Below are 16,436 nucleotides of genomic sequence, written 5' to 3'. Positions count from 1 at the left end.
GCTACAGCTCATCAAGAGCCAGTGGTAAGTCGATGAATAATACTCGCACTCTCTTTTAAGGAAACTGTAAGGAAGTCTTGGCCCTGCTACCATCACTTGGAACCTGCAGTTGAACTAGAAAGTGTAAGAGTGAGCTGTGTGGCATGGAATCAGTCTGCATGTGTGTCTGCCTGAATTAGGTTTAACAGCAGGCTTAGCTCTGTGCTAAGTCTGTGTGAAAGGTTTGCTGATCAGGACAGATTTAAGCCAAGCTATTCATCTTGTGACTGGCAACAATGCAACTGAAGGCTCAACTGAAACATACCACAACATTCTCTGCAACCCAAGCAGATTTCAGAGTTTTCTATACTTTCTATGCCATCATCGAGAAAGATTTTTATTTCCCTATCTTTATTCCTTCTGCAAACTATTATAACTGCTTCCTTTGGGGGGGGGGGGGGAAGGAAAAATTAGCATTCACACTTCTATCACACTGCATCAGTGTAATGTTATTGAATACATATGCTCGTATTGCCACGTTTTTGGGGAAGAGGAAGTGTCACAGGTAGGGGACACTATTTTATAATGCAAAGAACCAGGCAGCGAGCCAAACAGAGACACTGCACAGCCAACCGCATGCAGAAAGGGATCTGATCACCTATAGCAGAGTGAGAGAGGTACAGCTGAGAGGCAGGCAGCTCACATGCCTCATTTGAAATAAATGTAGCAAAATGCTTCCAATGATCCACTTCCTTTAAAAATAATAGAGGGAGAAGCAAGCTTCCAATTCTTTATTTGTAAGGCCACAGCCATTCGTTTGCCTCCATTTAGCTAGAATAATGTGCTGCCTATCATCATCTTATCTTTAAGTGTCAGCACACAGAACTTCAGATGATGCAAAAGACCAGAAAAAAGCAAATAGCAAACCACGCCTTGGTCAAAGAGAATAGACACATCAGTTCTTGTTCAGCCAGTTTGCAACTCATACTTATGAGAAGACTAATGTTACAAAGGCAAACAAAAACTTTTAAAACTTGCATTGGCAGTTGGATGTTGTGTTACCTTGAAGGTAACCATCAGGCCTCTGCAAAGCTAGAGGCTGCCCTGCTTCCTTGCAGTTCACGAGCCTGACCTGAATCCTTGCTATCCGAACCAGGAGCAGAACCACCACACCACCGGTAAGCTCCCAGTATCGTGGTGTACAGTGCCTTGGTTTAAGACAGGGACAAGCCATGAAAAAGGCAACTAATTCCTTACGTTGGCCACTCATCCACTGCAAGAGGATGCTGCACAACTCCTGACTAACCGAACTCGATGGCTACCCAACTTAAGAGTTTTCTCATAGAACTGGTGCTTAATCTTGAAGAAAAATTTCTAACTGGAACACGTGCTCTTCCAGTAGCACACACAAAATCTCTGTTTCAATTTCTAATTCACTTCAGAGGCACTTGAAGGGCATGCCTCAGTTTTTGAGCACAAGTGCTGTGCTTCCTTTCCCTTCTTAAGTGCTTCCCTCCACAATTCCACATCTTCATTATGCCATGCATTATAAACAGACCACAGACCTCGAGCTAAGTAACAACAGGAGACAAACAGTCCAACAGCATTTGAAAGAAAAGTCAAGCCACAGAGACGAAAAGATGCACTATCCATTTGTACATTGAGTTTGTTCCACCTCATCTGTAACACTAAACAGTTTTAAGCTTTAAGGATAGAGCATATGGGATAGCATATATGGCAGCCATAAGCAAGATTTACTACTTCATTCAAATAGCAAAGCCATTAATATTTCCCCCCCCACTTGCCTGTCCCAGCCTCTCCTCCCAATCATACAACACTGTCTGTCCCTGTATTACTACAACAGGGAACAAGATTAATCTGTATTTTTAGGCTTCTTAACACTTGTTTATGATAAATGAAGAGCCTGGTTCTTCTGGGCAGAACCATGACCTCTGGCAATCATGGGAAGTTTCTGAGTTTCTGAGGGAAGAGCGTATCCTCAGATCAGAAATGCTGGGTTTGACATGTAAAATTAACATTCACCTGTAACAATTAACAATGGCCACTTGCATCTTGGGTATTTCATTGCAAAGCTTTGTATGTGCCAAAACCATAAACCAAAGGCCTGCAAAAGAGAAGTCCAGAGAACCAGGCACGTAGCAACTCCCTGCAATAGTGCAAATGGCAGTGGCAACTTACGTTCCCTTAAAAGTCACCATAATCGTGGTGACTAGCTAAGATGACAGAACATAATGGATTTTTTTTTTTTACCCCTGAATTGAATTGTTTTGAAACAACAGTTATCTTCATAAAATTGTCTAAGTCACTCACTGGTCTAGTTATGATTTATGAAAAGCCATTAGACTGTCTGAAATTTTGAAACAGATGTCACTAGGACAGTAAACTAGCAGCATTTTAATAGATATGGGGGATGTGAAAAGGGGATAATTACCAGAAAACATCAAGTATTCAGCATGGTGGTGTGTCACAGCACGTAACACTTCATTGCTCTAACTTTATACCTCACACTGCAAGACCTATTGCGTATGTTCTGTTGAGTAGTAAATCTACTGTAGACAAATGCTCATTTCCTTCTCCATATATATATTTTTTTTAAAAAAAGTTATCTAATAATTAATTCATGGTTTTGGCAGATTCTCAATATTGGAAATTCTTCTACCCAAACATACTTTCAAGTTTATGACCAAGTTTCTCTTGGTGTTACTTCTGTAATGAGACTAACAGCACAGGACGTTAGGCCACGTTTCATATTTTTGTTCTTGGGCAAGTTGAAACAAGGCAGGTAGACCAAAAGAGCATGCTTTGAGCTACATATAAGTGGATACGGTTGAATACATATGTGAAGCATTCAGATATTTGCCAGGAAGTATGTTCCTATCCTCTAATGCTGCAAACACTACAGCGTGAGCAGGCAGGCAAGCATACAACTCATGGCAAGTTAGGCCCTGCCTCAAATAATTGATAGAAATGCCTATCTACTATTAAGTGTCTTTCAGGATCACCAAAACCTGAAATTCACATTCACTCCACCTGTCCATAAAACACAATATTCTTTTTTTATCCCAACCTCCAAAACCTTTTAAAGGTCATTTATTACTAAAATAAAAATAGCATGAAGGCATTTTGAAGAAAATACTGTTTAGCAACTGCAATGCAGCAAATGGAGGAGAGAGAGAGGGGTTGGCCTTTGGCTGCAGAGGACACAGGCAAGCCTCTCCAGCCCACTGCGAAAGGCTCATGAATGGCAATTTTGAAAGGGCCAGGGCGGGCACAGGCTGAGTCAGCTTTGCACCTGCTGTGGTGTAGCAGGACTGAGCTGGATCCCCTCCAGCGCCGCTGCAAAGAGGCTCTAAAACAATTTGGAGTGCAATTAATTTAGAGGAATAGTTTCGTACCTCTGAAGAAATACGCAGCTCTTGCAATTTCTACTTACATAATTAAACAAGTAGCTACAAATAATTTACACACTAGCTTGCATCTTAATAAGATGGGAAACAGGTGACAAACAGGACATCCATACCTGCTCCAGGCTCCCAAAACTAAGGCGTTTGCATTCAAACCACAAAGTTTTAGTCTTTGTGGCTGGAGATTTTATATAAACCCAAATTCAGAACCCAACTGCTACCAACTTTTAACTCCTTTGGAAAAGCCCGTCCCCAAACACATCATCATTGCTAATCCTCACATGCGTTTCCAGCTACTGAGATCAGAACATGGTGTCTGGTAACCATCCTCCCCATGCTCTGCGCCACCAAAGGCGGGTTGTGGGAGCGTAATGCGTATTTAAATCATTAAACAAAAAGCTGTTTTGGTAGAAAGGGTCATACAGAATAAGCCAGCAAACGGGACAATTTGACAGCAAGCCAATTTGGTTTTGCAAAGTAAATCAAGGAGCTTGGGAGCGTGTCACAAACTTCAAAGCAAGAAATTGAGGAGTCCAAACTGCGCAGGGTGCGAGCTACACGAGACTTCACATTCCTCTCAAACCTGACAACATGCGGGGCACCAACTACACTGACCTAGACACACCTTGCTCCTCTTCCTAGACTGCCTGCTCCCAAACTGCAAACCAACGGGAATTGAAAACGCAGCAGTTGGGACTCCACAAAACATGTACACACACACACGTCCACATGGCCAAAATAAGATACAAACTACTTAACTTTGAGCCAATATATGCCTAGATCATACTGTGAATCGAAGTTCGCAGTACTTACATCAAAATAGGCTATGGAAGTCAGCTATATCCATTTAACAGTGGCAATAGAAAGCTGATTAGCAGGTGTGTATTTAAACAGATTATTTCCAGCTAAAGCTACCGTTACAAGAACACTTTTCTCACACCTTGTCAACAAATAAGGTCTGTCTGACTTTGTTTTTTGCTTTTTTTTAAAGCTAGATAGAATGGATGACCTGTATACTTTTTCATTTCTGTGATTAAATCCACCTCCTTTACGTGCTGAGGAGAGAAGTACAGACAGGCTTGATGTGTGACATGGTTAAGACAAAGGAGCTGTGTGAAGATAAATGCTTCACTGAAACCATGGTCTGGAAACCTTACAATGGGAAGTGAGCCCGAGGCTGCCATTGGGATGCTCCTGCGGAGCTGACCCGGTAAGATCAGCTCCACAAAGGGAACGGCTGATGACCTCGTCCAGCAGTATGCCAGCCAGCATCCCTGGCTGACAGCTCTGTGCACTCAGGCATCACACATCCATCAAGCTCAGTTGCATTTGAAGTTTTTTTCTAGTTATCAACCTACTGAATGGCATATTCTTGCAGTGGGAGTCCCACATCTGAGCTCAGCAGGCTGTTAATCAAAGCAGCAAGGTAACAAGTTTAGGGGAAGCTCATTTAGGAGTGAGGCACCCTTAGAAAGAAGTAAGCTTTTAAAAAACCCCACCCTCCCCCCCCAAAAAAACCCCAAACCCTACCAAAACACAATCCCAAGAAGTGGTAATGGGCTAGCTTTTGGTCCACCAATCTAAGCTGAACTCTCCCCTTCCTGGTAAGGGACAAACCTAGTACCTAGGTTGATAAAGGAAAAATAACATTGAAGATGCATTTTCATGGTACGGTAAATCATTTTCATGGTAAGGTAAACAAATGGGTTTGCCTACAAAGTCACACATATGTACATAACAATATCTAGTTTTTAATATTTATAACACACATTTCTAGGAATGCAAGAAGCCTGTTTCCACACTAAGACTCTAGTTTTTTCGTCGTCACTTCAGGGTGACAGAAGTGCCAGCTGCAGCCCATGGGGGACACAACCCCCACCCTGCTGCTCCTTCCCCTTTCTCTGCCCCACACCAGCACTCCTTCAGCCACGTGCTGAGCCGAGCCAGGCCAGGCAGCTTTGGCAAAGCAGCCCTTCAGGCCAGTAGCTTTCAGCTGGCTTAGGTCCTCAGGCGCTCGGCTGCCCCGGCAGCAGTGCTGGCACACGGCTGGACAGAGGGAGGGCAAAGGCAGGCCAGGCTTTTTCAAAGCCAGCCCCTACCGAGACCTGCCTGAAACAACTGCAAAACCGCAATCCAGGTGCTTCATCAGTAGGAAGGTTAAAAACTGCAGCTTGACGGACGCCAGACTGCACCAAGCTCTAGAAAAGCCTCAGCTTTTTAGTACTAAGCTTCCAGGAAAGAAAACGCTACACATTTCTGCAGCGTCTTTGGTACTCTATCTATTTAGGCTGCGAGACTATCTCTGCTTGTGATACTCCCCATTCACCAATTTGCAATTTTATGCAGCATCAAATAAAGCTCCCAGAAAGCTGCATTTTAACATAACCCTCTAAATTGGACAACAGGAATAGTGACAAGTGGAGATGCTGTGCTCTGTTCCTTCAGCTGGGGGCACAAGGAGACCTGCTGCTCCCACCCACACTTCCCACCCTGAGTAGTTGCCAGGAAATGCCCGTCTTATTAATCAGTGCTAAAAAATAAATCTGAACATGAAATGCACCACCTGCATGTCACAAAGACCTATGTTCACACTGAAGTTTGGCCAAGACAATACTCGGCTTCCAAAGCATGCGAAAATAAACATTTCCAACTTTTCAATAATAAGTGATATATCTGAAACTGCTCCACATGTATTGCTGCTGCTTTCAAAGTTTTTTGTTTTTTTTTTTAAAGGGGCTTCATCGTAACTGAAGTATGCTTTTATAAAATGCTAGTTTCACTGTCAAGTGCTATCATTTTCCATCCAAATGACTTTTTGCACTCCACAAGATGATTCCGCTTTGAGTTCAAATAAGTTATATGAAGTTACCATTAAATGCAGTTAAATCAAGCTTCGAAGCTGGCAAAACCAGCCCCTGCACATTACAGCTCAATTTCATATTATAGCTGTCCACTAGGATGAGTTCAAAGATTTAATCTCATTAGCCTGATAGCATTTCCCTCTGTTAATTTTATTCATTCACCTACAAGCCACTAAGGCAAAATACAGATTTTGCGCAGTATATTTTACAGGTTTATGGATTTTTGCCAGGAATCTCTGGAAGACAGCATACGAGTAAGTTAAGGACCAAACAGAAGTATATATACTGTCAGCCATCCTCCTGTTTTTAAGAAAGTGAGTGCCTTCGGTCATCAGACTCGTGTTTTGCAAGGAGGCCCCGCTAGGCACAGGCAGATCAGTGCCAGGAATTCGGTGAACCTGGGGTCATGCTGTCAGGGCTCCAGAGAAATGCAGCGATTAAAGCATCTGAGCAGAATTCAGTTGGGGAATTAAACGACTGCCATTACAATACCAGGGCATCCGTCTTTCCGCAGATCTGTTTTGCTGCATTTCTCTTCTCATGAAGAATAGAAAAATAAATTCTTACCTAGTTCTCCTCGAAGGTTAACTAGTTCTTGAGATAACTCTTTACGCTGTTTCAGTGCTTCCTCCCTCTGCAGAGGAAAAAAAAAAACAAACCCAAACATTTGGTTACTAGTGATCTGAGCCGGGCACCTTCCAATAATTAACTTACATGTGTTCTGTAGGAAAACAAGAGGCAGGAGCAAGAAGCCAAGATATGAATCATTTAGGATAACAGTTCTGCTGTTACAAAATACACAGATGTTCTTCTGTTGTTAAGGAAGTTATACTTTAAAACAAAGAATAGCTTTTTCCAGGATAACACTGCAATTAAAATCCTACTTCGCATATATTAATTATATATTTTATGATGGGTGTAGCAACATAAGCCTCCAGAACAAATCAACTGATAGCTGTCAAGGGCACAAAAGCATGGTATACATGTGAAAGAGGCATGCATTAAAATATTTATCTTAAGCCTATGCAAACACAAAACCAAAAACTTTGCTAAATGCTCAGTCTTCCACAAAGGAAAGGTACAGTCCTGTTCAAAGTTGAATAGAACCCACCCCACTGCTCACAGTTCTTAGTTTTAAGATAAATGATGTTTCTTATGCTGAGAGAATCATAACAAATCTGTGCTCAGAACAAGTAGAAGCACCCATCTCCCTGCTTTGCCTAAGAGCTGCGCCTCATCCAGGGGAAAGGGGCCGGCCAGGCCCCCGTGCTCCAGACCCGCACCCCAGGGAGAAGCAAAGGCACAGCCAGAGCAGAGCTGCTCCACGGCGACCAGCACCTCACGCCCACGGGCACGGCGCGGAGGTGACAAGGTCTAGGCTTCCTACTGCCAGGGCACTTTCACCTTGCTCCTGGTCAAGCTCCCGTCCAGCACACTGCCGTCGGAAAAAGCGCTGCAAAACAAATACCGATTACCCTTGCTGCAGCACACTGCGAATAGAGACACAGTTTGCTGCTAGAGCAGCCCATCTTCCAGCTCCGGCGGCCCCCCGCTCGGCCCCCCGGTGATCATAGGCGACGCGCAGGTGGCAGCACCGCCAGCCCGGCTGGTCTGGCCCCGGCCGAGCAGCAACACTGGACCTTGCCTCCGCAGGTTATCCTACTTCCGCGCCGATTGCTCCCGACAGCGGCAGATACTGCAGCTTCTGCAATTGGCACAAGCAGCCAGCGATTACTTAAAGCCACAGCCCTGCTTTTATGAAAGGCGAGCCCCAGACATTAGACCGATCGATCTCCACTTGCTCAAACGGCAGGCAGGACCGCGAAAGGGAAAGCTGCCCTTCTCTGCGGATAACAGAGCTCATTTTTAGCCATTTCGAGCTTCCTATACATTGCTTTCACACCTAATTTGTTGATGCACAAATAAGCCACGGGAGGCCTGAGCTGAATGGGAGAGCCACAGCTACAGCAGCTTTGCTGCTGTCAATGCCCAGGCTTATGTTCATAGCCCCTGCGCACGCAAAGAGCTCGAAACTCACTTTGCGTGCTTTTCCATCAGCTAGAATACATCAGAGAAAAAAAATAAAATAATAATGCACTGGCCCCAAAAAAATCACTTCAGACTTTTTTCCATCAGGTGCTGCACAACTGACCACACGACAAATGAGTTCGCACGCTGGCATAGCCACAGTTCCACCTGATTTTCCCTGAAGAAAACCTCACCTTTACAGCAGGTTCCCTGTCTGCCCCCCGGTCGCTCTCACCACAGCCCGACCCCACGCTAAGGTCAGCACTCACTCACCACGTCCCTCAGTTAAAAGCGCCCTGTCCTGGAGGTAGGGAATACTCGCTGCATGCCTGCAGAACAAATAAAGCAGTAAAATGCACTGTTCTCAAGAAAAAAAAAAATATAGGGAATGAGCACCCAGAAACCAGTCAGGTATTAAGGTCTGACAACACTAATCAAAAAGTGATTTTTATGCTATGCACTCTCCTCTGCTGCAAGTTATAGGAAATTATTCTGCAGCTGTAAAGGCTGGTTAGAAGAAAGGGCCAGCGCTTTACTAGAAATATTTGTATTTTTTGCCCTTGTATGGGAAAGATCCCTTTTTAATCACTACAGTTTAAGCAGTCTTAACAGTTGTTTGGACACTGACACACTGGTAGGGGTATTAAGTAGCTGTGTTGCAGTTTTACATTAAGCACTTAGAAGCTTTTTACAGTGACAGCGGGCTAAGATAGAAAACCACGCCTCACCCTCCGTGGTAAATTCTCATGAGAGCAAAGCGCTCAGTTATTGAAAGGACTCGCCCTGCTCTTCCCTGCGCAGGAAGGAGAGATGAGTCATCTCGCTCCTGTTCAGCACCGGTTCAGCGTCACTACGGACACAGCATCTGATGATGAAAATGTGATTGCTGCAGTGAGTTGAGCTGCACCCTAGCACGCTGGGATACAGCCACGTAGGGGATTTGCAAGCAAGTTAACTGCCAAAGCACTTTTCTTTTTAATGCTGCAGGCTCCTGATGAGATTTTCCAAAGCTTTTACAGTAACTTTGCCCATTACTAAATTAGTATACAAATACACTTAGGAGATTTTTTTTTTTTTATGTGCCCCCTCTCCTCAGTTTGCATATTGATTCTTTATTCTAATTCTGAAAAAGTCATCCTTCAACCTGATTTCTTCCAGCCCACTCTGTTAGTAAAACATCTCAATTTTTTCCCCCTCAGCCTCGTGGCTGGACCATGCTGCAGACCCTTTGGAAACGCTAACAGTCTTGGTTTGTATTTCCAAAAGGCCTGCTTCATGGTCCACATATTTTGTATTTTTTTTAGTTAAAACAATCTGATGAGAAAAGGGCGTATGAGATCAGAATATACTAAGGACTACTAGACACTGAGACTAAAAACCCAAAATAAAATATAACAACATTGTCTTACTAATTTATTTTTTAAAAATGTTTCTTGCTTTCTACTGCTCTTAAGCCCTTTTGCTTTTCACTGGTGTTGTTTAACCTCATGCCTCAACCTTCAGCTTGATTCTTCATAGTTTCACAAATCAAGAAATCCAGTCAAACTTGTATCATCACCTCCTGTTAAGCAATAAATTCAGAAAGAGCTAGCCATAGAGACTGCCAGCCTAAAATCAGAAGAGTTGCTCATATGGTTAAGGAGCCACATGAAGTACTCGGCCTGACTAGCAGTTAATTGAGCACGCTTATCTAAGTTCCAAGAGAAGCGAAGCTCCAGGTACAGAGGTCTCCCCATTAAACCTTCCAAGACCTGAAAGGTAAGTGCAGTGAAATACCAAAGACCACTTGAATAATCCAGTAAGGGCCATCTTCAGTATTTAATTTAAAGACAGGTATGCATGTGCTGTGGGCTGGAATATCGAGCAACCTTCTAGCTTATGCTTTACAAGATTTTAGTTGAAAAGTCAATACCAGAAATTGAAAGAGCAGAACCAAGTGGAAGCATACAGTGTCAAGCAATTTTGGCATTGTTCATTTATCCAGATAAATCTGGCAATAGGGATCATCCTCACTTAGTTGTCAGAGGCCCAAGGAGGGTCTTCATACCAATTTAAAGCTGTTTCTGGCACAATACATGAGTTTATGCCAAGATCACGTAGGATGACTGGGTACCTATTTTTCTTATTTCAAAACAATCTATTTAGGTGCACAAGAAATCCAGTGGAGCTTTAGCCAAAACATGCCCCTACTGTAAGCATACAAGCTGTAGGAAGAAACAAGAACAGAGTTTGGGGATAAAAGCTTTGCCACAGGCAATATCAGGGTGGTGCACCTCTATCAGATGCTACAAAAAAATTCTCAGCATAAAGGAGACTTGGACATTTCTTGTTCTGTGAAAGATTAAGCAGTTATCCTTCACATGTTTTGAAAATTTGACAATCGAGTTGGGAAGGGGGGCATGCCCTACTACAACTGGATGGAAAAAGAGGTTCAAGGTAGGGGGCTGGAAAACATGACAGTTTCAACATGACAAAATGACCAAATCAGGAATAGAACAAATTACAAAATTTGTCATTCATGTTTGTGTTACAGGCAGTTGCACAGCCCAGTTACAGGCTTAAGAGTATTCTTCCTGGCAACCAGCTGTTTTTGCTACAGCTTGAGATTCAAACAGACCAGCCTAGGGTCATTTTAGATACAAACGAAGGTGAAGACACATCAACATCTGAACAGTTTCCATTGCTTTGCTTTAAAAGCAGGAAGTTCACACCCCAGAATGAACAAAAAAGGTATTTATGCCAGGCACGCAAGCAACCAACTTTCCTGGCTACGTACCTATACCAAATTTTCACGTGAGAAAGACACAAGATACCTCCAAGAGCTTAGGGTTATGAGCAGTTCTCAAGTTGGAATGGGTGGGTATTCCTCAAGCATCCCACAGCTCCTTTGCAGACCCCAAATCCAGGAGCATGCAGTTTCATGGCAAACTGGCAACTCTTATTTCCTTGAGAGGACATGCAACTAGACAGACTAACCATTTCAGGTTTCCCAGCACAGTCCTGCTGCTGGCCAGGTGAGGTGGCCCTGGTGTGGGAGCCCTGTGCTCTGCCTGCAAGTCAAGGCTTTGAGAGCCACAGGGGCTGTGCCTGGCCAACAAGCCCTATTCACCTTTTGCAAGTTTCTCCTCCGTGTTAAGAGCTACAAGTCCTTCAACAGCTATTCAATATAAAAGAGCAAACCATGGCAGAAACCGGGTTTTGAGTATGCATGTCCAAGTAAGCTAACGCTACCCATCTGGTAGTAATTATCCACACGTCACAGTTCACATTTTAAACTACACTGCTTCTGGAAACAAAACGTCTACTTTTTGGAGCTGTTGTAAAGAAAGAAATCACAAAAACCAATACTGAAAAGTTCACATTTATATACCAAAATATGGGGAGTGAGTTTGGTTTGTTTTTTTTAATTTGGAGCAGCTATCTCACACCAGTATCTATGTAATAAGCTCCTTATCACAGTTGCCTGGTCTACCCCATGCAACTTATGAGCTCCTGCAACTGTGGCATTTCAAACTTCTTAGCAAGCTTCTGTCATTTAATAAAACCCCCTCACTCAGTTTTTCATCCTCATATTAATGTTTCCCAATCTTCCTCAAAATTGTACTGGTGTGAAACCTTGTATCTTCTATCCATTAACAGGTTCAGAAGCAGCATTATGCAAAGCACTAGTATATTGCAAAGGCAGAGACACAGCCCACTTCTGGGTCCTCTGATACCTCAGGGAATCAGGTTGTGTTGTGGAACTTTTCCCATAGTGACCATACTGGAACATTCCCCTCAATGCTGGGATGCGACATGGTCTCTGCTTAGAGAAGGTGAAGAAAGGCCCAGGCGATGCTGGTACCAAGGACTCCGCAGCACGTGGACAAGCAGCTCCGAGTCTCACGCAAAGGGCAGCAGCTCTACCTGCCGGAGGCAGAACTGGCAGGTGGAAATGGCTCTGAACTGGAAGGCTGTAGATCAGGCTTCTAGTTTTATCAGCAATACAGATTGTAAACAAGTCATTTCAACAGTTAAGACTTGTGCAAGAACATTGTCAAACACAAAAACATTATGATGCTTTTTTAAAAAGCATTTTATTAGACCAGACTAAATAAAATCCGTTCGAGTACATAAAACAGGAAGCACTTCAATGTGTTTTGCTGTTATACATAAGGTCAAATTAATTTTATTCTAGGAAAGGAAAGCCTGATTTTTGAAAGCCGTTTGTTCAAACCACAAGCACTGACTTCTAAAAATCAGAGTGAAATACTGAACATCTTAAAAAATAAATTATGATTATTTGCAAGTAGTTGAGTGCTTAGACCTTACAGGAGATGGACTTAGTATGTATGGAAGAACAGATTATCATTTAACTATTTAATACTGGTGCAGTCTCAGTTGCCAGTAGTTCTTAATACAAGATGCATCTCTCATCTGAGCAGATATTCCTCTTACGGACAAAGCATTAGAAATTGGAGTCTACTCCATCCTTGTGCTGCATCAGTCATGAAAAAATGAGCATCATCATTGGCCATAATGCAGAAATTGAGTCACATCTTTGCATAAACTCCAGTCACTCATGTGTCATCAGCTACAGCCTGGAGGTAATTATGAAGGGGTAAAAGGGCCACTCATATCTGCTTTGCAGTATGACATTTGCTTTGACTATTTTGGTCCTTATACCACAGTATTTCTACCCGTCCCTGTTCCTTCCTTATTGGCAAAACCCAATCCTCTAAATAAATCTTCTAATTAGAAGTCAGCAATTTTATAAATGATTTTTTTTTAAACTCACTTGCCCCCCCACCCCACTTAAAAATCCCTTGAAAAGTCATTTCTTTCGCATCACTTGGAGGCAGAAACAAGCTAAAGAAATGAGCCAAGGAAGTGGCACAACAAACAGGATTTACACTCTCTGCTCCATGTATATTTTTGAAAGGAGCAGCAAACTATTACTGCAATAAAGTGAAAATATCATTAACCATCTCAAATCAATAAATATACAGAGAAATGACTATTTCCAAATTATTCCTGCCCTTGTTAGTGTTATGCATTGCCTTCCTGCGAAATGCAATAAGCAATCGGTTTTCACCTGTTATAAGTTTCATGACTTATTACTTCAGAGTTCAATTCAGCCTCAGAATACACCACTTATGTGATTAGCTAATAGATACTCACTGTAATTTCTGATATTTTGCTTCCCTCATTTGCTAGGTACATTTATGGAGAATCAGATGTTTATTCCCTGATGTTTAGTGTGTGAAACAGTCCAGCAGAGAACAAGCCAAACAGGATTCCTATGAGTCACTTAATGTTTAACATGGATTGTACGTGTGCGGGCTCTTTATGCTTTTACAAGCTTTACAAGGGATCTTATGGTCATATAGGATCTTTGTTTTCCCATTTAGAAGTTATGCCCACCTTCATGCAATAGCTTTACAACGTTAGGTCCAGATGTACTAATACGGGCTATTTAACTTTACTTCTCTGTCCTCTACTTTACAGGGTTTCTGAACTCCAATATTAGTTTTCACTTGTCACATAGAATGACTCCTTCCTTCCCCGTAAAAAAGCTGATCTCATAAACCAGTTTCTTATCTAAGCAATTACTTATTTCTCAGTATTTTCTGAAGTTTTTTGTCTCAGTACGCCTCATCTGAGTATGACAGAAAGTCTTCATCAGATACCACAAGGCTTTGACAAGTTATACTGTCACACGTTCTCACGTCTATAAAATTATAATTATCTTTATAAAGTTCTTTAAAATGTTAGAATATGAGATCCTATGCTTGAGCACAATATTGCAGTATTTATATCATTCCATTTTTAAGGCTGTTTAGAATTTCATCTGAAAAGGCAGCAGAAAACAGAAGAGGGAAACAAGAAGCAAACAGTTTCTTTCTTCCACTAACTGCTCCCACTAATTTTGATTTTGTAACAGATACATCTAGTTTGCAATTGTCATTAATTCTGCATCTTATTGGGGAAAAAAAAAAAATAGGAGCAATGACAAGGCAGTCATTCATGAGAATCAACTTCATGGAAAGCAACACTGGCTGCCTGAAACACCAAGTTTGTTTCAGTCCAAGGTGTCTTTTCTCAAGGCACCTTTTACTAGGAGTAGCTACAGGACAGGACTCCCAATTCTCTCCAGCTGTAACCCATTCTGAATACCCAGGTGTACACAATACATTGCTTAAATGAGGCATCTTTTTAAAAGTTATTTCCACCAGAGCCTAGTTTCACAGTAATTAATGGATTAAAATCTTTTTCTGGATGTTAGAGCTCACAAATCTTCAACCTGTTGCCAAAAATATTGTTTCTTAACAGCCACGTGTTACAGGGACTTTGAGAATCATTTGAAACGTCCTTGCTTTCCAACAGCTACCTGTCAGATGCAAACTGCTAGAGCCTAGGCTTGCTTTACAGACAGAAGCTGCTGTGTTATAACTCAAATACTCTCCTTTACTCAACAGAAAATATTTTAATTCCTCAAGTTCAAGATACTATCATTTGACTTAAGTGATTTTTTTTTAAAATCTAAAGAAACACAAAAATTATCTAAATTAAATATCCTTTGGACATAACTTTTTACAAGTCAGAATATTTTGGGAAGCCAAACTTAAAAAGTAGAAGTACGCTTTGGATGAAAATCTTAACGAGAATCAGCCAAGTTTGATGTTAGGTTCTAGAAAATCAAAACTATAAATTTAACTCAAAGATAGCTGCTCTAAACAATAGGCCTACCAATATATTTTGGATTTATAGGCCTAAAGTAGAGTTCCAAATCTCTTCCTTTTACTATAAATGGTGTTGGGTTTAGTGATGCATGTGTACCTCTGCTCCTTAGCTAAATATGCATTTCTCATTTGATAAATTTAAACATTTTCTGCTGAACTTCCACAAAGGCCAGGACATGATTTTCTGCTACATGGGTCCATGTATTCCAAGATGGAAAAAAAAAAATCATCTCTTTAAAGTGCTAAGAAGTTCCCAAGAAAACTAGTATCTCAACTCTTACAGTCACCCACGTGTCAGGAAATTCCAGTTATAATAGCTCATATACTAATGGTTAATTTCTATGTCCACCTAGAGATACTGCAGCTTGTTTCAGCCACACAATTTCTAGCACATCACTTACGTTGCTTCCTGTGTCACATCCACTATTAGTGGTATCCACATATTATTGTCAAAGCTCTATAGCCTGTCAAAGGGCATTTGTAAGGATTTGGAGCCTACAAGAAAGCTGGAGAGAGGCTGTTTACCAGGGCATGTGGCGATTGGACAAGGGGTGATGGCCTTAAGCTGAAAGAGAGTAGATTTCGATTAGATATGAGGAAGAAATTCTTCACTATGAGGGTGGTGAGGCACTGGAACAGGTTGGCCAGAGAGGTTGCAGATGTCCCATCCCTGGAAGTGTTCAAGGCCAGGTTGGATGAGGCTTTGGGCAACCTGCTCTAGTGGAAGGTGTCCCTGTCCATGGCAGGGGAGTTGGAACTAGATGGTCTTTGAGGTCCCTTCCAACCCAAACCTATGATTTCCCTCCAAGAAGGAACTTCTTGAAGATGTCACTACAGTCATCCCCAAGTAAAGTCTGAACTGTAAATACCAGTCTTCCTGTAACCATACCAAGAGAAGCACAACAGTGAAATTTAGTTTCTGCTCATCTCTGTAGCATGTTGTGGCACAGACACAAATTTGAAGCTCATTTCCACAGCAGAATCTGTTGAGAGCTCTTGAAACACTTAGATTCATCTATTAAACTAGCAGAACAGAAATGGGTGTTTATAACAATTAAACATTTTACCATCTAAAGATTTCTTTAAACAGCCTTGAGTAGTTCTGAATGTGGCAATTTATGCACTGAAATGAGAGTATGAAAAGGTACTATTTGTCAATTCACACTTTGTCAAGTCACTCTAGCAATACCTTTCCACTCAAAAGCTGTATCCTTAAACAGTCAAAGCCAGATTTAAAACCAAGTAGTACTGTGCTGCTAAAACAAACACCGCCACCCCCAAACACGTAGGAGTTTATGTACGGCAGTGAGTGAAAGGTTCAGACTCCCCACGTGCACCATTCACACAGCCTTGCGGGGGGTAGCCCTAAGGCAGGGGAAGGGGCCCAGAAGTCGAGGCCACAGCTTCGGTCTCATCAGCTG

At 42.1% G+C, this 16,436-nt stretch overlaps 1 protein-coding gene across 11 annotated transcripts in view; it reads right to left on the bottom strand.

The window, feature by feature from the left end:
* MTUS1 (microtubule associated scaffold protein 1) overlaps positions 1-16,436 on the bottom strand; it is a 126,332-nt gene that overhangs the window by 10,608 nt on the left and 99,288 nt on the right. For 10 of the 11 annotated variants that reach the window (XM_075752041.1, XM_075752046.1, XM_075752042.1 and 7 more), the window contains one exon: positions 6,833-6,899. In XM_075752041.1, the coding sequence (XP_075608156.1) occupies positions 6,833-6,899 (67 nt within the window). Of the gene's footprint in view, positions 1-6,832; positions 6,900-7,740; positions 7,955-16,436 lie in introns of those variants that run through there. The other variant, XM_075752049.1, reaches the window with a different exon arrangement.

Source organism: Balearica regulorum, chromosome 4 (assembly GCF_011004875.1).
Source record: "Balearica regulorum gibbericeps isolate bBalReg1 chromosome 4, bBalReg1.pri, whole genome shotgun sequence".
Classification (NCBI taxonomy): domain Eukaryota; kingdom Metazoa; phylum Chordata; class Aves; order Gruiformes; family Gruidae; genus Balearica; species Balearica regulorum.
Note: the sequence above shows the minus strand (reverse complement) of the source record. Positions and strands in the feature narration are given on the sequence as shown.